This window comes from Melospiza melodia, chromosome Z (genome assembly GCF_035770615.1).
Source record: "Melospiza melodia melodia isolate bMelMel2 chromosome Z, bMelMel2.pri, whole genome shotgun sequence".
Classification (NCBI taxonomy): Eukaryota; Metazoa; Chordata; class Aves; order Passeriformes; family Passerellidae; genus Melospiza; species Melospiza melodia.
Window position 1 is genome coordinate 45754696 of NC_086226.1, and position 21478 is coordinate 45776173.

A 21478-nucleotide genomic window follows, 5' to 3' on the forward strand; every position below is an offset into this window, starting at 1 on the left:
AACTCAGAAACTCTTGACTCATGGACAGGTTGATGTGTTGACAGATGAAAAATCATTTGCACCTAGTGAGTTATACAGGACATTTTTTCACAAGACATTGGCTCAAAACTGCTGCTCACTTGGCTGAGTATTGTAACAATTGTTGGCTGAAGTATACTTCAGCAGTCTATAAAGAAAGGGGACTTTGGAAAAGGGAGTGGTCTCAGGCCAGGGGAAATCAGACAGGAAACCCAAACCTAGCTCTTCAAATCATCAAGCTCATAATCAAACATGAAGAATTCTCCTGAAGGGGATCAGGGGAATCATCCTCAGCTGAGGCCCTGGTTACATTATTCCTGAGGAATGAACAGGTAATTTTTAAAAAAATTATATTGGAGCACCTTGTTTGGTACTGAATACATGCAGAGGAAAACTTAGCTTGGAACCAGTAAGTGTTGTGGGTGTGGGAGAGAGGAAAGAGAAAAGGCCTTTTTTTTTCTACAACAGCTACCATTTAAATTAAGAAAACAGTGGGGGACACATCAGTTTTTGTATAAGTCTGAATGCCCAATTCCCTTGTTGAGGAGAGATTTTTTTGGAAAATTGAATAATCATATAACTTTCCTGGATGAGGAAATATAAATTCAAATACCTGAATGATAAGCCTTTGAGACAATGATTTTTATGTTACAGGAATCCAATGAGGTAGAAGAAACCCCAGAGGAAGTAGAGAGTGCTGTAACTAGAGTGGTACAGGTAACTGAGATGCCTGGAGGATCAAAGCTGGAGAGTTGTTCAATTTTGAATGGGAGAATTAAAAACTTGGGTGGAAGGTTCAGCTAACATGGACTCTGCTATCCCAGGGCTTCAAAACAGCCGCACGCGTCCAGCAATTAGCTGGCAAAAGAAATGGAAAGTTGGAAAAGAAAAATCTGCAGAGTTTTACTACAATATATAGATTATATTCTACCAGCAATCAATGAAGGAAGTGCCTCAGTGCTACTAGAAGTCTGCTAAATTTCTTACACAATCTGGATACAGGATATCAAAGAAAATGGCACAAACAGGAAAAAAAGTGAAGCAGTAATATAACTTGGTTTTGTTATGTTGCAAGGAAAAAGCAGCCAAAAAGCCTTGGGAAGCAGCCAAAAGGAAGCCATTTGTCAGACTCTGGAGCCAAGAACTGTACAAAATCTATGAGCCTTCTTAGCAGGATGCTAAAATACGAAGTTGCCTTACTGGAGCAGGGAAATGTTGAACTTAAGACTTCACCTTAATAATGATTCTATCCAGGACCCAGAACTGGAGCTATACACTGGTGGGGACAGCATGGTAAGAAATGGAAGATGTGCAGATGGGTATGCAATGGTAACCTTGACCCAGGTAATAGAAGTCCAGACTTTACTTAAGAACTCATTAGAACAAAAAGCAGAATTAATGGCTTTACACCTAGTGCTGGCAAAGGGTAAACATATGGACTGATTTAAAGATGGTTTTGGGATAATACATGCCCATAAAATCATATGAAAGGAACGTGGATTATTACAAGAGTCTCCTAGGAAGTATAAAAAATAAATTAGTGAACTACTACAGAGTGTGTAAAAGCCAAAAGAAGTGGCCGTAATGCACTCGTGAAGCCCATCAACTGTCACAGCCAATCTTACTGCAAACCCTAGTCCGGCTCAGTCAGGGGAGAGTGGCACAAAATAGAGGGACGGGCGCGATGAACTTGCCCAAAAATAAAGATCTTGCCCAAAAATAACTTGCCCAAAAATAACAAACGCAGAAACCACACAGTCTGAGGAGCAAGATCAAAAGACATGGAGAATGGTGAACATAACAAGATATAGGGATATTCTGAGGCTAAGGTTCTAATCACCAATGTAAACTCAGAACGTGACCTTACATGTGACAGGTTCCAAACCAACTGAGAAAAAGAACCAGAAACATTACTTAATATAGAATAGTTCCATTAACATACTGACCCATGACCACACTCTTCTTGCCATGACCTGACTAGATATTTCCCTTTCAATACCCTGCTTCCCGTGACCTCATGTTGATGCCTTCTGTATATGCTACTGAGGCAAAACCACTATTTATCCCAGCTGGCTGTGTTCCCACAATCAACCCGTTTGGAAACTCCCCAGTTAGTGCAGGGAATCAATTAGCTGATAAAACAGCCAAAGAAGTAGCTGAAAAATACCTAGCAAAAAGCTGAAAAAGCTAGAATAAAAACCAAATTATAAAAATCAGAACAGGTAGTTAGCCCAATCCTTAAAAGTTATGAAAAATTCCAGCGGCTGATTGGTAACCTCATGTGGGCAGATAATTGTACCTCCACAATTTATGATAAAACACCAGGAAGAACTTTGGGAAATAGAGAAATAGAAAGGAAAAGTTGAATTGCTGCAAATATCTGTGTGCATCAGTAGGAATCCTGAGGTAAAGCAGCTCATATCTGTGGGCCAGGTTCTAAGGTTGGGATGTGTTTGTAGAAATTATTCTGCCTTTCTTAATGACACCTGGTCTTGCCCAAAAAACAATGAGACTTGGAGAGATATAGACTGTCAGCAGACATTGTAAAATCATTAGGACCCACAGCACAGGTAGGAAGTAATGGAATTTGGATCACACATTAACCATCAGGAGAATCAAGAGAACAGTGGACATTGGAAGTAATAATGTTCTGTCCCTTGTGGAGGAGTCACCACTGGGAACCCAGCTAAGGGGAGAAGTTAAACATGACAAAACTTGGAAACATCCCAATATGCAGATTATAGTGAGATGGCCTTCAGAGTCTATCTTACTCCTCAGTTATCTACCTTTAGGAATAGCCCAGCCACACACAATTTGACTCCACAAACTGAAACTTTAGCAAATGCAACTCACTTGGGCTTTGCTGAAATAAATGAAAAGTTGCAAGCCACAGCTAAAACAACCCTACAAAACAGATTGGCTTTAGATCTATTGCTCTTACATGAAGTACGTGCTTGCTTGAATTTAAACAATAGTTGTGTGCACATTCCAAATGTGACTGTTTAACTGGATGATCAGATAGACAGGATAATATTGCTGCATCTCAAAGAGAATTAAAGGCAGGATTAGAAAGTGACTGGTTAAATAACCTATTTAAAGGACTTGGATTTTCTCTGACTGGTTGGTGGGCCTCACTTTTGCAAAGTATAATTGTGATCATATTAATAATTGTGATTATGATGCTTGCTTTGAGCTGCTGAAAAAACATGATTTCTCATTCAACACAAGGAAGTTACATGGTGTTAGTAAAAAAGCAAGGTGGGGCTTACGAAGGCTCAAGGAGAAGACAAGCTTCACAAGCCTCAAAGGGTGGGAAGGTTGCCAGAAGAAAAATCGTTTGTACCTAGTGGGGTAATACAATGCTTATTCTTCAAAAACCACTGGCCTATGGAACTGCACAATACTTATCCTGTAGGAAGAAGAACTGGAACGCAAACAGCTCAGTTGTGCCAACTTTTTACCAGTTCACCAGGTGGCCAGGTATGACTTAGGGGTCAGTGACCATGAGGGACCACCAAAGAGACCCCCAGGACAGAAGAACAAAAGTGCAAAGGGGAGGGAACATGTATTTATGATTTTAGGGAAATTATTATCATATGTATTTTTATTCTGGGAAAATCAATTAAAATTTTCTGCACTCAGCTTGCCCAGTGTTTCAGAGGAAACAACTCTTTGTGCATCTGGCTGAATAAAGAATGCCTGTTTCTTAGTGCTACAGTGGTGTTAAGGATTTTTAATTTTGCAAATTTTTGGTAAAAATTGTTCAGCAGGATCGCCAGCTCCTCCTGAGAGATACTTTCCAGAAGGTCAGCCCCCAGCAATGGTGCATAGGGTTATTTCTTCCTGGGTGCAGGACCTTGCATTTGCCTTTATTGAGTTTCAGAAGGTTTGCCAAACTCTCCAGTTAAGTTGAGAATTAAAGGAACTTTCCCAGCAGCAGGGATGAAAGTGAAGGGATCTTTCCCAGCAGAGAGATGTGTAAGGTCTGTAAATTGCATGAACAGCTATAAACATCTCGTCAGCTTCCTGGTGCTCTGTAATATAAAAGAAGAGGTCAGCTCTGCAAAGGCACATGTGGCTCTCTTTGATACATCTGAGCTTATTTGTACATCTTGGCAAATGTCACAGGCAACCCATGCATTTATGCCATCAAAGGCTGATTTTGGTGAAGAATTTAAAAAGGAACTGTCTAGACCAAGGAGAGAGATACATCTGAACTGTGACCTGGAAGTTGTTCTTTTTAGCCTGCAGACCTGAATGTGGTGTCCTTTTTGATCATAGAAGCAGGGGTGGCAATGAGTTACTATACTCTTTAAATGTCTCACATGTAATATGGTAAAAAGCATGGTTACCAAATAAAGGGTAGCTGAAACAATTATGTTGATTATTTATCCTTTTTCTAGTGGTACTTATTGTTTATTGTGTCTTAAGTGTATGCATATATTATGGAAGCATGAAAAATGTACTTTCTAGAACATACCCAATAATGACGATGGCTAATATCAATGCTAAATGATTCTCAGATTTCATTAATACAAAGAACAGTAAGAGAGGTGCTAACAAAATTACAAGAGAAAAGATACAGTGGAACTTGATGGTGTGGGGAAATCCCTTGGAATTTGAGAGAAAACAAGAGGAGATATTTTTTGGTAAAACAAATGAGGCTCAAATGGTCTCGTATTCAGATTGAGAAATTTAGGTCTCAGAGGGGAGAATCATGAATGGTGAATGACTTAAGGAAAAGATTTTGCAGAGTGAATAACCAAGAACAACAGATGAGTAGGAAACTGTCTGGCAGTGTATAATAAATTTAACTCAAGTTAGCAAAATCAGCTACACCTGTGTCCTTTAGCCTAACTTAGCTCATTATTGCATGAAAACCACACCTCTAAATCTAACTTAAATCTCCTTTATTTGGGTTCAATGGCTATTAAATAGGCATGTAATTAGAAATTAGGTATGCTTGTACTTCTATGTTATGAAAGTAGTAATTTTCAGCCTGACTGTAGCTGGTTTTGTGCGTTCACCTCTGCACAAACATGAAAGAAACAAGTATCTTGTATAGGTCAGCTTCTTACACAACAGACAGAAGAACCTGTATTTGGGACAACACTGCCAGTGAGTAGGCTGGAGGAGTTTGCCAGGAAGGGACCTGTGGCCCCACATTTCTCTTTACAGAGAAAAGCAAGGCACAATTCTTCCCAAAAATATTTCTGGGATTCACGTTCTCTGAAGCTCAGAGAAAGAAAACACAATTCTTATCATTTGCTGTGCCTATGTTGTGCCAAAGTAGAATGCAATATGAAGATTGTTTACCCAAAGTCGTGGTGTTTTGTTTCCTTGGCCTATCAGGGCCAAGAGAGAGAGAGAGAGAGAGAGAGAGAGAGAGAGAGAGAAAGAGAGAGAGTGTGTGTGCGTGTGTGTGAGGACTGTTGACTGACAGTCAGGAGATTCTGTGCAGTTGGAGTGCAGTGTGTGCAGAGTTGAGTGCTTGGCAGATTCAGACTTAGATATATAGAACAGTACAGTATAATAAAGTAGTTAATTAGCCTTCTGATATCAGTGGAGTCAGATGCATCGTTTCTCTCTCTCCTTGTTGGAGTTCACTGGGTCCCACAATAGGGACTCAAAGGGGAAGGCTGGTGACTCCGCAGACCACCTCGTGTCACACTCAGCAATGACAGGTGGGATAAGAAGGAGAAAGAGCAGGCTATTAGGAGTTAAGGTGCTTGTCTTCCTAAGCAATCTTTAAACATGACAAGGCTCTGGTTTTGTAGAAATGGATAAATGCACAGATGCCTGTCAATTTTACGTACTCAAATACTTCCTCATTTTGCTTTGTGTGCACAAGTTTTGTTCATAACTAAATTTTACAGTTTTGATTAAATTGTTGTTTTTTAGATGCCCATTTTCTCACTTTCAACCTTCTTTCTTTGTTCTCCACCTCCTTGTGACAGAGTGACCAAAGGAATGTGTGGCGCCTAGCTGCCCAACAGGGCTAGCCCACAACAGCTCTGTAATTCCAGATTTTCCTGGCGGTTAATTCGGAGAATTACCCGATGCAGAAAAATACAGAGATCCAAGCGTATGCCAGATTCGCGGCGTAAACGAAGCTTTCTTTCCTTGCCTGGTCTCGCCCAGTATTTGTATCGACCGCCCGTATTAATCTGTATCTTTGGGGCAGGGTTACATGTAGCTCTGTCAGTGTAGGGTTGCATGTAGCTTTATGTCCCTGGAAGCGCTGTTCCCGGTTGCCCACGGACGCCGGGGGCCGCCCGTTCCGGGCGCAGGGCCCTCACAGCCCTCGGCGCCGCGCGCGCCGCCATGGAGACGCCAACGGCCGCCTCCCCTCCCCCCGCGGGCCTCGCGCCGGCCGGGCACAACGCGCGGGGCGGAGCGGGCGGGGCCGGGGCGCGCGGCGGGAGGGGGCGTGGTGGTGCCGCGTGCCCGCCTCGCTGCCCCCGTCCCCGCTCCCGCCCCGCCGTGTTGTCTGCACGGCCGCGGCCGGGCGCTCTCGCGAGATCGGCGTTGGCGCCGTGACCTCCATGTGAGCGCGGCGGCGCTCCCCGGTAAACAGTGCCCGGGCCGGGCGATGGCTTCCGGCGCATCCCCGTAGCCCAGCCCGCCGCCGGCCCGCCGGCGCCCGCCGCGATCTGCGCTGCCTCGGCGGGATCGGGGAGCGCCGTGGGATCTGCTCGGCTCGCTTTCCTTCTCCCGCACCCCGCCGAGCGGGACGGGCGGCCCGGATTGCGGGCAGGAGGGTCGCGCCCGCTGCGCGGGGTTTGAAATTCCTGCCCCGTCGGGCCAAACAAAGAGCGGGGTAGCGTCCCGACCGCTCTCCGGCACCTCCCACGCCGTGGACGCTCACCCGCGGAGCGGACCCCGTTCCCACCCCTTGCCTGTGTCTCCCATCCTTCGCCCGCGGCCGGCCGAGCGGGCGGCAGGGCGCGCACCATGTGGATCCAGGTCCGCACCATCGACGGTACGGAGACCCAGACCATCGAGGACCTGAGCCGCCTCACCAAGATCGAATGCCTGCGGGAGAAGATCGAGGAGACCTTCCGCGTGAGCCCCGACCGCCAGCGGCTCTTCTATCGGGGCAAGCAGGTGAGGCGGGAGCTCCCCTATGCAGGCGGACCCTCGGGGGTCTCCCCTAATCCCAGGCCCGGCTCTTTGTGCGGCTCGGGGGTCCCCGTCTCCACCCATGTGCTGTTCTGTGAGCTCCCGCTTTTGTTTACTCCTGGGTCTGGGAAGAAGGGAGGGCAGCGGGGAGCCCACCCTGACAGAATGCTCCAGGACCCCCGTTTTCCCGATGAAGTACAAACCGCAGTAAAACCCTTCACGGGGTCCTGGTGACATTCTTTTGTGTGTTTGTTTTCCCACCTGAGCGGCGAGAGGCTCCTCCCTCGGCTCCCGCCTTCATCTTGCCCAAGTGACAGTAGCCGGAGGGATGCGGGGGGATGGAGGGAGCTACCCCGCTCTCCTCCGCCCCGCCGCATCCAGGCCGGGCAGGGCGGGAAGCGGGCCGACCGCGAGCGGTTTCCCGGGAAAACGCCACCCCGGCTCCGCACGTGGCGGGGCCGGGAGAGGAGGCGGCGCGGGGTTAATTTGCTCGGGTGCTCGGGCAGAAGTTGTGATGCCACGGTGTCCTCGACTTGTGAGTCCCGGCATGTCCCGGGCGGGATAAGGGCGATTGCTGGTAGTCCAGCGAGGCGCTTCGTCCCCACCACGGGAAGCCGCTATGGCAGGGGTGACTGGCTGGAAGTCTTCCATGAGGTGGAACCTCCCCTCCCCGGGGGTGATGGAAGGATTTTGTTCGGAGTATGTCGCCTCAGGCTGTAGCTTCGCTGATGGGTGTAACCTTTGAAGCCGCGTTGCGTAAACTGCGAGGTGTGCGCCGTGCTCGAGTAGTGAAAGTGAAGCATAGCTATTACCTGTCGCGGAAGGCACCGAGTGTGTGGTACCGTTCAGGGAAAGTGACTCCGAAGATGCATCTCCTTACAGCAGATGAGTTTTGAGTATGCACAGCAGCGAGGTTACTGCCTCAAAAGAGATGAAGTGTGTATCTTTACAAACACGTAGAGAAAACTTAAAAAAGAGAAATTTAACTGTTAACCAGGGGGCAAGCATTAGTGGCTAGGATTTTGAACCAGTAGCAAATGACTAGATTTTTGTGTTCTACAGATTGGTGACAGTCAGCATTTGTGAGGGCTGGTCTCTAAGGATCGTTATGTACAAATATGTGTTTTTCTGAAGGGGCCAAATCAAGGAACATGAGTCTTGGAGTTGTATAACTTAGCTGTGTTCTGTACTAGCACACTTCTTTGGGTAAAGATGTTTATGTGGGGCAAACCCGAGGTTTTTACCCTAAATTCTTTATCTGAGAAGCAGGGAAGATGAACCTGTAATGAGTTGTGCTTTCCTGTGTAATCTGACGGTGGCCAGTCCAATTAGCGTGAACATTTTAGTTAACAAATGTCTTGCTTGAGAAAACAGGATAGTGAAATATTATAGCTGTAGTTGCCTACATGAGCTGCATGTGTGAGTTTGGTACTTAGTATATCCAGTTTAGGGCACAGTTGGAATCATGTTAGTGAAGAGTTAGGGAACTGGGTTTTTATAGTTTCACTCCCCATAGATGTTAATTTTCTTATAATTACCATGATTAATTCAGAAGTTTCCTTCTTTATTATGGGTTGCTTTTCTGTTTCCATGGTGCTCATAAGAAAAAAGATCAGAAGGGTTGCTCTTGCACAAGTAAAACTGGATGTTGAGAACATGAAGCTAAATAACTTAATTCTTTTAGGGCTGTGATAAAATAAAACAATATTCACTTCATTATTAAGAATAAGAAAAGGTCTCTTTAGTTAAATGTAAGATGAACAGAAAGGAGTATACTGAGGTGAAAACTTAAACACCCCCTGAAGATTGCTGTATGTGTTGTTAAAAATATTATCTAGGTGAAATCCTTTTCTTATTTTATCTGTTTAGAGCTCAGTATGGTTAAATCTGTACAGTCTGCTAGTAGAACCATGATCCTGCTACTGAATGCTGCTTACTGTAGTCTACCTGGGAACTTCTAGAAATCCTTGGATCTTACAAGTGGTGGGAAGCCTGTCTAAGTAATGTCCTCTTAAAAATGGGTGGTATATGAGGTTATAAGGATGTCAAAACCTAAGTGAGTCATTGTTTGTGGGCTGAATTTCAACAGCATCATGTTCTTAGCTTGCAGTAGAGAACAGTTTCAACTAAGATTTTGAGCTGGAGCCATAATTTTGCAGGAGTCTCTGTATCCAGTTAATATGCTATTCTGTAGTTTGCTGTTGTCTGATCTTCAAAGGCAAGTGTAAGAACTTAAGTGGTCAGTACTTCTCGTGTCTGTTTTTAAGGGTTAAAATACCCTAGAACTACTGGAGGAAACCTAGTGTTGTCATTAATGTAGTACTTTGTATTTCTGTTGTGTTATGGTTTTTTTTCTTGTAAATGCCAGGAATAGCACTACTTTGTTGAATAGGTTGGCATCTTTTACTGTCAGAAGGACCTACCATTCACATGACCCAGACAGTATTACTCCATAACGTGTACAGGACATCCTGTGCTCTCTGGGGCTCCACATTTCTGCCAAGCTGAACGACTCTACTAGCCACAGAAGTAAAGGCATATTCTAGATTAAGGTGGAACTTTGCCTGAAAGTTTTTTTATTCTTAACTGTGCAGTTAGCCAGAGAAGTCTACTGAACTTGGAAACCTCAGTGATGTCTCTTACCTTCCCTCTTGAAGATAGTGGATCCTTATCTGTAAGGATTTTCCCATAGTGCCACAAATATTTCCTTATGCTGGAATAAAACATATTGTAACCTTGCCCCACTGCAGACTATTCACATCTAATATTTTTCTGTGTTATGTGTTAACTTTGAGTAAACTTGTCCTTAGAGAAATTCAGAAAAGCAAGACAACAATCTGATTTCCAGCAGTATGTTCTTTCTCCTGATTGGAAAGCATGTGAAGCTGTTCTAGAGAATAGAAATTCTTAGTTTACTTATGAAAGTGAAGGAGATATCTTTCCATTTTGACCTATGAGAGCAGATTTTCTGTAGAGCCAATTTACAGTCATTGTGGGATTTCTAGTTTCTTTCAGTTACAATACTGGAAAAATAGAACAGTAAAAGTACATGGAAGTTTTAATTTGAAAATGCGCCAGAGAGCTTGAGGTTTTCTATAATACTGTAAGAGTATTAGTACCTACTTATGTTTTGCATATAGCTAAACATGCACACTTGTATTTCAGCAATATCTACTGTTTGTGGAAGATAAGAACTAATGTCTTTTGTTGGCTTCTCTCATCATCCCATCCCACCCTGTTGGAATTTGAATTTGGTGAAAATTTGTAAACGACTACTGTTAAAAAACCGCATTATCTCAGTATCTTTTCCATAGTGCTTATCAGAACAGGGGGAAAAGACATGGGAGCCCAAAGGCTTCTTTGCCGATATTTGTAGGAGTCAGTGACTGAAACAACTTTTGAAGTCATTAATCTTGTTGGTGAGGAAACCACTCCTAAGCTGTTTCATGGGGGACTGAAGTCAGCAGGAGGAGGTGAGAATACTGAAGCTGTTTATTTACTTGAGGTGAAAATTGCTGCAAATCAGGCCTAATTCACTAGAAGAAATTCAGCTCTGCTTTTGTGCACAAAGTATGGTGGTATGCATTGTGTTACTTAGCCATGCAAGTTGAATATTTAAAGTCTAGTTTGTCAGACTAGTTTGTCCAAGTATTTGAGTTTTGTTTCTGTAAAATTTAACTGAAACAATAGAGGGGTAAGAGGAGTGGAGGAGCTTTAGCTTTGCATGAGAACATGCTTGTGGTAAAGTAGCTTCAGTAAAACACACAGTTAAAAATCTGGCAATAGGGCATGCCTTTATTATACGAGAGCTCTAGCTTCTGGATAACCTGGGCCGGCACATGAATAGTGGGTGGAATCTCGTGTGAGCTGAGGCTTCCAAACTTCAGGTTTGTATACTGTATGTTTAAGTTCTTATTAATACTTACAACTTGGGTGAATTTCCCAAAAGCTTGAAGAGCGATACTTGAGAAGTCTTTCCCTCAAGAATGGGAATGCTAAGCCTATTCATGGAACAATTGAGTTTTTTAGCACAGACTCTTCCCAGCTTTATTTTGCTTGGAAAATTGTAAATATTTTCAGCTGAAGCTGTCCAAACCCCATCTGCTTCAGGCAGAAATCTGGGGTGAGAAATCTTCAGCTGGAGCAGTTAAGTTTTTTTCGTTTTAGAGAAACAGTTTGAAGAAACCTTAGAAGGGAAGTAATTGCCATTCTTTGATGAAGCTGGTAACAAGTAGCTCTGTAGCATGAGGAGAGTCATCTGGAGTCTTCAGGTCAGATATGATCAGACTGCATGCCAAAATTCCCAACATAGTGAATTAATGGTGTATGCTCAAAACTTACCTGATAGTAGGTTTGTTGGGCCTGTGAGTGAGTTTTTGTTAAATGATTGCGGAAGTTTACTAAAATTATCTTTTTGTTAAATTGTTTCTGTAAAGCTACTAATGCAGTTTACCATTCTTGGATCTGATTGTCTTTATTATTTAAAGCACCTAAACAAACTGAAAGCAAAGCCAAGAAACATAGGTGAAAGCAGTATACTTTATACTGTTTTGTATGTCTTATTTAAGTAAGTGTTAGGAACCTGCAAGAGCATTATGTAACCTCTAAGAAATTGCAGCCAACTTTAAGGTGGTATTTTATGGCATGTATATTTACTCCCAGAATCACAGAATACTCTGAGTTGGAAGGGACACACAGGTATCATTGAATCCAACTCTTCATCCTGTGCAGGACATGCACATTTGAGTCACACATTCATGTAATTAAGTTGGGATAGTTTAGTACATATACTTTTTAAAATTAGTCTGGAAGCTCTTAGAAAAGGAATATTTTTTTATATTATGAAGAACTCCACAAACCCGTAGATACAGAATGCAAGGCCTACACTGACATTAGATTATGATGATTTTCCATGATAATATGTAATCAAATGTTTATATCAATAACACAGATAGTTATGAGAGAATTCTATCTTTCAAAGCTATTAATTAAATCTCTGTTCTTAACTATTTAACTGTAAAATTATGTAAAAATGCACTTTGTTATTGGTTTTTTTTTTTTTTTGGTGTGGTTTTTAGGTTTTTGTTGTTGACTATGGAAGCTTGAGATAATAACCAGTTCTTCATTACAGGTGTCCTCACAAGCTGCAGATAGCCCCTTGCTCTCGCTGGCACCACTGTTGCTGAACTTCAGTTGCCTTTGCTATAGAAGCCCATACCATCATACAGGAGGTACTTGACCCTTCTCATCTAATCAGCGCAGGGATGGATGATTCTTTCCATGCTGCTGAGGATATCTATGCAGCTATATATTTTGACATGCTTGCTTTTTTTTTTTTTTTTTTTTTTTTTTGTATTTTTTAAGGACAGTATCAAATAACATCCAAGAGCATCCAGAAGGCACCATGAACTTCTATTTACTTAATAATTAGAAGGCTCATTAGAATGGCAGAAGAAGAGAAACCTTGCTGCTCTAACTTCCAGCTAGAAGTTAATGAGCAAATGTTCCTTTAATGGGACTTAGACTTTCATCCAAGAAGAAACTAGCATATCTAAACTAACATTTTTTTTCTGTATCTCAGTAACAAAGGAATAAATAATCTTCAAAACATAATCTGCTTTATAAAAAATTTAATTTGGGAGAGGTGCAGACTTGAACCCTTTGAAGTGATTAGTTCAGACTGAGCATAGCTGCGTTTACCTTGATTTTCTGATAAAGTCAGGAAGTCTTGCAGCTCTTGACTTTCAGCTGTTTTTGTGTCGGTAGTAATCTTGTACACTGGAATCTGTTTTGGATTGTATTTATTTCAGAGCAAAAGGTAAAATACCTTGGTACCACCTATACACTCTGCAAATAGTTTTGTAGAAAAGGTGTAAAACCCTCTCGTTTATTGGAGAATGTAGGCTTTTGTTCTTAATTTTAGGTGCAGAGCTTCAGGAAAAGTGTCAATGTCTTCTCAGAGAAAGTTAGTCTTGTTGATTGAGTATGAAGATGACTAATGTACATTTATCATTATGTTTATACTGAGATTGATGTATAATTGCCAACAGTATCAGCAACAAGATTCTGTAATTTGTTTCTATGTTGTGTGGCTTTTTATAGCATGACAGACTTCCTCTTTGTGGGGAGAGTTGAACAAACACAGCATATTTACACTGTGGTACGATCAAACTCTTTGGTTGTAACTGCAGTTGTAGAAAAGCCTTTGTTAGATTAGGAGAGCTTCCATATTCTTGTTACCTAGGAATTATTTTCACTGTATGCTTTCTGTTGAGACTGTGGGAATCTCTCTGAGACTATGATACCTACTTAAGATACGGTTAATTGATAGAAAGTCATTTGATACTATCCAGTGTTATGACTGCCTTTTTCCTTCTGTCCAGGGCAGGTCCTTAGCTGTTGTATAACACACATAAGCAGTCAAAAGGGAGCATATCTTCTAATATAAAGGCTAGCTTGTGTCGCCTACTTGGAGTTTTTGGTGGCATCACATATTCAAATATTCTTGTAGGCTGCTTTGAAATGTGAGTCTTGTGGCAAAAAATTGACAGAACTGAGTCTAATTCAGACCATATTCTCCAGATACTAATAACTTCTTTGGTTACTGTGTTATGAAATGTTGTGGTCGGTCTGTATTCTGTTTTGGAGGAATATGGATCTAAAGCCTGCCAGAGAACTTGGTTGTCCAGATAATTCACCTACTTGTGTGTTTCCCTCAAAGAGAGAGCAAAGGCACAGCAATGATTTTATCTTTTTTAAAAATCTTTTAAATTGATGAATACATTCTCCTTCTTGAAATTAGGGAATGATCTGCCATTTGCATTTATTTTTTAACAGCAAGCCATGAAATCCAAATCAGGACAAAAAGCACTAGTAAGTCTAACCTGGGATTTCTTTTTGTATTTCTGAGGGTGACCCATGGTTTCTTTCGTATATCTTTTCAAACACAATAGAAATTATTTCCTATTTAGAAAAGTAAATCTGTATTGTAGTTAGATTTTGTGTAAGATTAGTAGGTGTAGCTATTTGGTTTGTATTAGGATCTCTGCTAAAAATAGTAGGGGAGAGTTAGGAGAAAACTTGGAGTACCACAGAAAAACCGGTTTGAACAAAGTGTGTTTATGTCTTGCAGAGTATATATGTCAAAATCTCAGTTAAATGTGGAGAAAGTATAGTGAAGCCCAAGCCCACACTTCAGAACTGGTCTGCTGTAGACATGTGAGAAGGAGCCTGTAAACCTTGTAGATGTGCAGTCTCTGCTTAGAGATGTTTGCCTTCTTATCATCTTGATATAATGGATTGTTTGAGGAGTTGCATTGTTCAGGGCTGGAAATACCTTGAGCATTGAACAGTTACTGACACATTACACTTCACTGATGGCATAAAAAATTTGCCCCATGTGACAGAAGAATGTGGGATGTTTTAGTAGAATGATCACCAGACCAAGTATTTTTTGACAGAGCAGACTGTGTGGAACCTGTAACAAATACTGTTAAAACTACAGTTGCTTGAGGAGGAAGTGGATGTCTTGGAGTTTTGTACCCTTGAAGTCAGCCTATATTAAATCTGTAAAGACATTAACTTTCTTAGATGGTTGGCTACTAGATTGTCCCTTTATTTTGCCTTATTTTTTTCTGTTTTAGCTGAGACAATTGCACTTAATTGTGAAACAGTGTCACTACACAGTTACTGTAAAAACCTGACTTTGTCTCTACTACTCTGAATGTGGTTAATACATGTATTTAAAGATACCAGAGTCCTTAAGCATTATTTTGAATAGAATCCAGGTGGAGGTACAGTTTTTTCATGTGAAATTGAAAATACTGATCAGCTGTGAAAATGTAAGCAAACTGAGCACACTCCGAGAATGGCTGAAGTCCATAAACAAGGGTCCAGTGTTGGACAGTGAAGGTTATTGCATTGTTTTTCTCCTGAGCCTATTCCATTGCCCAAAATTCACAGTTACATGCTGACAAGTTGATTTTGAGTTTTCCGTTACTAGGTGCTGGTTAGAGGTATGTTTGAATGTTTCTGTGGAATTTAATTCCAACAGCCTACTTTAGGCAGGAAAAGTTAGGTTTGTACACCAATCTTAATATGGAAAATACATGAAGTTCTGGAAGTCCACTTTGCTTGCTTCCAGTAAGCACCCAGCTGGAAGTTACAGATTCTTGATTTCTTCAGACTAATACCCTCTGGATAACTAGTTCTAACAAACTCCTAACCAATTTTTTTACTGAACTTGGAGATCTTTACTCTTACACATTTCCTGTTAGATTTGCCGGGTGCATGTAATGCCTGTGCAGAATAAGATTGATGTCATTTAATTTTTCATCCTACATTGTTAATTAAAGAGTTTATCTGCATTATTGTAGTTTATTTTATCTGTATTGCTAGATACAGGCAGATTTCTTGGAAAAGAAAACCTCAGAAGATGCTTAAAGGCACACTTTCATAGGTGATTAAAGATCTTTATTGTCAAGTGCAATGGCTGGATTAAGGTCATCCTGCTCCTGGATCACTCATTAAGTTATAACCATTACTATGTGCTTTCTTGGGAGGTCTCTGTACCTGCTGTAGACGCCATAATGACCTGTCCTTCTGCTGGGACTTGTAGTTAGTGTGATAGTAATGCAGTATCATACCACATTCTGCATGATTATTCATGCCCATGTAAGTGCAGCTTCTACATGCTTTTAAAGTAATTTGTGGCTTGGTATTTAGGACAGTTCTTCTAACAGTGATAGTAGGTAGGTATTGATTCCACTATTGCATTTCTGTGGCTGCTCTTGTGTAGAAGTGTAAGCACAGTGCTGTGTTACCTTTAAGTATTTATAAAAACCTTCTCTTGGACTGTTTTGAAATTGATAGTGTCTGTAACACATTATGATGAAAATACATTTGGAAGATGTAATCTTTTTATCAACTTATATGTATTTAGAATAGTGATAGAGTGCTAGATACAGTAAAGCTAGTTGCTCTTTAGTGTTGTTTTATTCAGAATATGTTAATAAAGCCATAAAGGCTTTTGAAGCATGCCAGTCTTTAAGAGGAATTGAAACTGAAAGTGAAATCTACTACTAAGGAAAAAAAAAATCGATCTTTTTTTATGGCAGAAGAATCAGAAGAGCTGGTAAAATTTCATAAATGAAATTGCCTGTTCAGTTATTTTTGCTCTTGGACATGTTCTAATCACCCATTAGAAATCATAGCTGAGTTGAAGGAGATTGATTATCTGATACTTGTGTGATTACTTTTGTTTCTCATTTGCATATATGAACTTGTAACTGACAAGTGACTTTAAATGCTTATTAAACATGTAATGTTTATTTCTTTTCTTTTAATGTGCTGTCTGGGCAAACATTTTTAGGGAATCTTCTTAGTGTCTTTATGCAGAGAATGGGATAAAATTGTCTACTGTAATTCAAGAAAAACCATCATAAAAACCATCTGCTCTCCTGTGTGAAATTTCTCTAAACACTGTTTTCCAAATTTGCTACTCCAAGGATTTCAATTGTCAGTGATGAAGTGATGGCTAAGCATAGGTATACCTGCAGATTCACTTATCAGTTCTTGCAAGTCAAAAACCATGTGATTAATTCTTCTGGTTGAGTTTCTGTGGTACTCTGCTTTGTTTCTAGAAGCAGACACTGTTGCAGTGTATCAACTTGGTCTAAAGTTATACAGTTGCTCATACTCAGGAACATACTTCTCGCTTATAGAAGAGCTGTTTCCCTATCACAGTAGGAGACATGTGAAGTGTGCTTATGTCTGTTACTGTGCTTTGAGACTTAAGTGTGACCTCACTAGTCACAGAAAAATCTGGTGTCATAAAATATTCCTGCAGCAGAGAGTATAAGTGATAAAAACAGAGGGGAAAAAACAAGCCACAATCACTTTGGCAGATCATAGAATCATAGAATGGTTTGGGTTCGAACGGACTGTAAAGTTCATCTTGTTCCAAATGCACTGCTGTGGGTAGGGACACCTTCACAGACCAGATTACTTAGGGCCCCGTCCAATCTCTCCCTGAACACTTTAAGGAATGAGGCATCCACAGATTCTCCAGGCAACCTGTTTCAGTGTCTTACTATCCTCTGTAAAGAATTTCTTCTAATATCTAGTCTGAACCAGTTGTCTTTCAGGTTTGAAGCGATTGCCTCTTGTTTTTTTACTACATGCCCTTATTAAAGATTCCTCTCCATCTTGTAGGCTCCATTTGGGAACTGGAAGTTTGCAATTAGGTGACCCTTAAGCCTTCTCTTCTCCAGGCTGAAAAAAATCTCAGTTTCCTTGTAGTTTCCATCTCTGTCCCTCCAATCGTGCTTTTGGCCTCCTCTGGACTCACTCCAGCAGTTCCATGTCCTTTCTGTGCTGGGAATGCTGTGGTGCAGGTGGGGTCTCAGCAGAGCAGGGCAGAGGGGCAGAATCCCCTCCCTGCCCTGCTGCCCACCCTGCTCTGGATGCAGCCCAGGACATGTGTGGCTCTCTGGGCTGGCAGTGCCCGTGGCTGGGGCATGTCCAGCCTCTCAGCCACCAGCACCCCCAATTCCTTCTGGGCAGGGCTGCTGGGATCTGTTCATGCCCAGCCTGTGCTGGTACCAGGGGATTGCTCTGACCCAGATGCAGCGCCTTACACTTGATCTTATTAAGCCTCATGAGATTCCCATGGACACACTTCTCCAGCCTGTCCAGGTCCCTCTGGATATCCCATCCTTCAAGTGTGTTAACAGCACCTCTCAGCTTGGTCTCATCTGCAGACTCAATTCCACTGTCTGTGTCATTAATGAAGATTAATTAATAAGATTTGGACTTTAAACCATTGACCACTACCCTCTGGATGCCGCAATCCAACCCCTTTCTCAACCATTTAGTTGTCTAAATTTTATGCGTTTATTCTGTAAATTAGACGACTTTGCAGTCATCAGTTTGTTTGGCTGATCATTTAGTTCATGTTCATCAAAGCTGACTAGACCAAATAACAGATTATTTAGGGTTGGAAGGGACCTCTGGAGGTCATTTAGTGCAACCCACACCCACCAAGGCAGGGCAACTTCGAACAGGTCAGTAGGAACATTTCCAGGTGGGTTTTGAATGCCTACAAAGAGGAGACTTGTCTTACTGTTGTGCAGGAATAGGTAGTTTGGGTATGCTGATGTGTGTGTGCCTGCTGTTAGAGAAGGCAGCTTGTTACTTAAGGCCTGGCCTTGTTAAGTCTTTGTTCCTGTGTATGTTAAATATAACCATTCCTGGACAGATTCCTTTTTTCCCCCTCATTTTTTTGAAGTTGGGGTTTCTTTTACCTTTCATGCTAATAGGCAGGACTTACTTGTGGATTAGTTCTATAACTTAATCTGCAATCATGACTGAAGAATAGATTGTGAAGACTAGACACAAGACATTTACCTAGCTATTGTAGATAATTCAGGTTGTTTAGATTTACATCTTTACTGAATTAACTTTAAATTTTAAACTGCTGTACCCCAAAATATTTTTCTGTCAGCCTGCACAGGACCTGTCCTTAGAGAGCAGGAACAAAGGCAGAGGAGCAAAACTCTCATCTGCATGCTGCTTACGTACTTTTGGTCTACCAGGAGCAAAGTTACCATTTTTTCTCCAGTGCATTAGCTTTCAGAAGATTTCCTTATTCCTTCCTTATATACAGGATTCTAGGAACTACACTGTAATCTCTGCCACAGTTTGTGCAATCCAGTTGGAACAGAAAAATGGAGCAGTTATGTGTCTCCAATAACATCCAATTAATTACTTATTTCAGAATTGGTCTCTTTTGCAGATGTACTGCTGAGCTTTTTAACCATTTTGCAACCAAGAAAAATCACTTGGGAGGGGTTAATCTTAAATGTGGCCTGGAGTAGTGATCAGAAGCTGTAGCAAGGTGGATATCCCCTCCAGTGCAGTTTTGCAATGTCATTTTGTCTTTGTTTTGGGTTTCTTTGTACTTTGAATATAAGAATAATGCTTTAAACTTATTAACAGTGAAAATACTTGTGGTATTAACAGCCCACAAATCCTGGAGTGTAGTAGGACTGCAAGAACACTTCTATGCCCTTTGTGAAAGAGTTGTCAAAAGTGTAGGCAGTTATGACATGGTGGGATGGAAAAGGTTAGTTAAGCACCTCACCTCTCAGTATGAAGAAGGCCCTGGCATATGAGGGGGTGTGGTAGTCTCCTGAACAATCACAGCTACTGGAGATTTCTGGTTTAAGACTTGTATTCCTTTAATAGTTACAGCATGAAAATCTTCAGTATGGTTTTGTGTGCTGTGTGTTGAACTGGTTTGAAAATGGGCAGCTGAGTGAGATTCTTTCTTGTACCTGTTGACCAGACAGCTGTGTCAGCTTCAACTCAAATGAATACTCCTGTTTACAGGTCCCAGCTGTGGGTACAGTAATTATCAGCAGTAAGGAAAGTTAACTTTTTTGCAAGATTTTAAGTTCATGGAACAAGAACTGTTTCATTGATTGACTGTCAGCTTCTGTTCATAACAGTCCCCTGCCATTTAGAGTTGTTTTGAAAAAGCAGAGGGGATGGAGAAAGAAATATAGATTCCAGTTTTGTCTATCCTGAGATCCTTTGAATGTTAGAGAAAACTATTAGTGAGGAACTGGAGAGTTGCTCCTTTGTTTTCTTTCCTGTTCCTTCTTCCCCCCTTTTTCTTGTTGTATGGATACTGCCCACAAGCTGATGAAACCTGTTCTTTTTGAAAAAAATTATGAAATATCAATTTGTGTTGAAAATAACACCTGTTCTTGAGAAAAGGGGTAGATAACTTTTTTTTTGTTAGAATAGTTTGGAAAGATGTCAGTTTTTTAGTGCATGTTTTTCAGTCATGCATGTTTTTCTCCCACTGCAGTGTGAAGTAAAGTGTAGCTGATACTAATTTTGCTGTCTCAAAGCAATACATTATACTTTCAGGTGAATCAAATCTCTGCTTCAAAGATGCCCTAGGTCATTAATGGTATTTAACTGAGCAAAGCAGCAGTACTGCTTCTTGTATTTCCTAATTTGTAATTTTTTTGTGTTTCTCAGCTTAATTGTAGGTAGGTGACATGATTTTGTAGAGATGTCTGTTCCTAGTTTTAAGTCTTCCAGTGATTTTTAATCAATGAAATTATGGTTGCAGTTAGCTTGAGGAGTTCATGTTTGCATATACTCAAGACATAGGTTTTTATTTATCAGTAAGATATGGCTTCCCTCTTCTGGTCTGCACAATTATTGTCTATAAAAAGAAGATTTAAAAACTACTTAGGTACCTTAAGGTAGAGTTTTACAAGTACACGTTTCTTTTGACAGCTTGAAGATGGACACACTTTATTTGACTACAATGTTGGACTAAATGACATAGTTCAGCTTTTGATACGTTCTGATTCTGAAGCTCCTACTACTGCATCTGTGACAGATCAGGATGGAGAAGTCAATCCCTGTGCTGCTTCCAACTGCAAGAACAAAGTCAAAAAAACAAACAGTGGATCACCGAGTCAGCCATCTACATCGTCTCGCTCGTTTCTCATTGATCCTGGCATTGGATTGTACAAGGTATGTACAAACTTCACTCCTGCGGGTTTAATTTAAACAGAAAAGGTGGAGTTTCCAGATTGCTAGCTTATTGAAAATTTAGTAGAATGTGTGTATATTAATATATCTATGTATATCTATCTGTAAGGAATGATAGCTTTCACCTCCTCTTTGAGTGTTTCTCTTAGATAAGACATAACCATAACAGTAATTACTTTGCTAGAAAATGTCCACAATTACAGAGAAGGAAAAGGAAGTTGAGGTTGCCATAAATGCAGCTTGCTACAGTGTTGCCTTGAGTCTTTAAAGTTAACAAATCTGGCTGAGAAAAACATGAGCTGGGCCACTCTCTGGCTGATCTTGCACGCGGCTCAAGCAAAGTCTAAGGATGGAGCAGAGGGCTCATGGCCCTGTGTTGTTCCAGTGAGGTACAGAGGAACAGCTGCACCAGGCGTTTGCCTCACTCCTCCTACACCATGTATGACAAGCCTTGCTAAAAGTCTGTTTTCTTTATGGAGATAAGGATGTGCACAAAGACTATTAGGCAGAGAGGTCAGAGAGCCTTTACTGCCACCTCAGCAGATGGACTAAAGTGTTTATTTTACCTTTTGTATCAATTGTAAAATCTCACCAAAAGTTATTAAGATCTTCGTTAAGTCTAATTTGCATAGTAATTTTCACACACCTAGGAATGCAGATGAAAAATGAACATGTCTGTGTAAGACCACAGTCACCACAACTCCACCTGCAACATGAAGTTGTTCCTTTTGGGTAGGACCAAAAATTATAATATAGAAGGGGT

At 41.2% G+C, this 21478-nt stretch overlaps 1 protein-coding gene across 2 annotated transcripts in view; it reads left to right on the forward strand.

Moving 5' to 3' along the window:
• Positions 1-6699: 6699 nt before the first annotated feature.
• The window catches only part of UHRF2 (ubiquitin like with PHD and ring finger domains 2), an 82037-nt gene continuing 67258 nt past the window's right edge, over positions 6700-21478 (forward strand). For both annotated transcript variants that reach the window (XM_063180177.1, XM_063180178.1), the window contains exons 1-2: positions 6700-7125; positions 20455-20697. In XM_063180177.1, the coding sequence (XP_063036247.1) occupies positions 6973-7125; positions 20455-20697 (396 nt within the window). In that variant the 5' untranslated portion in view covers positions 6700-6972. The remainder of the gene's footprint in view (positions 7126-20454; positions 20698-21478) is intronic.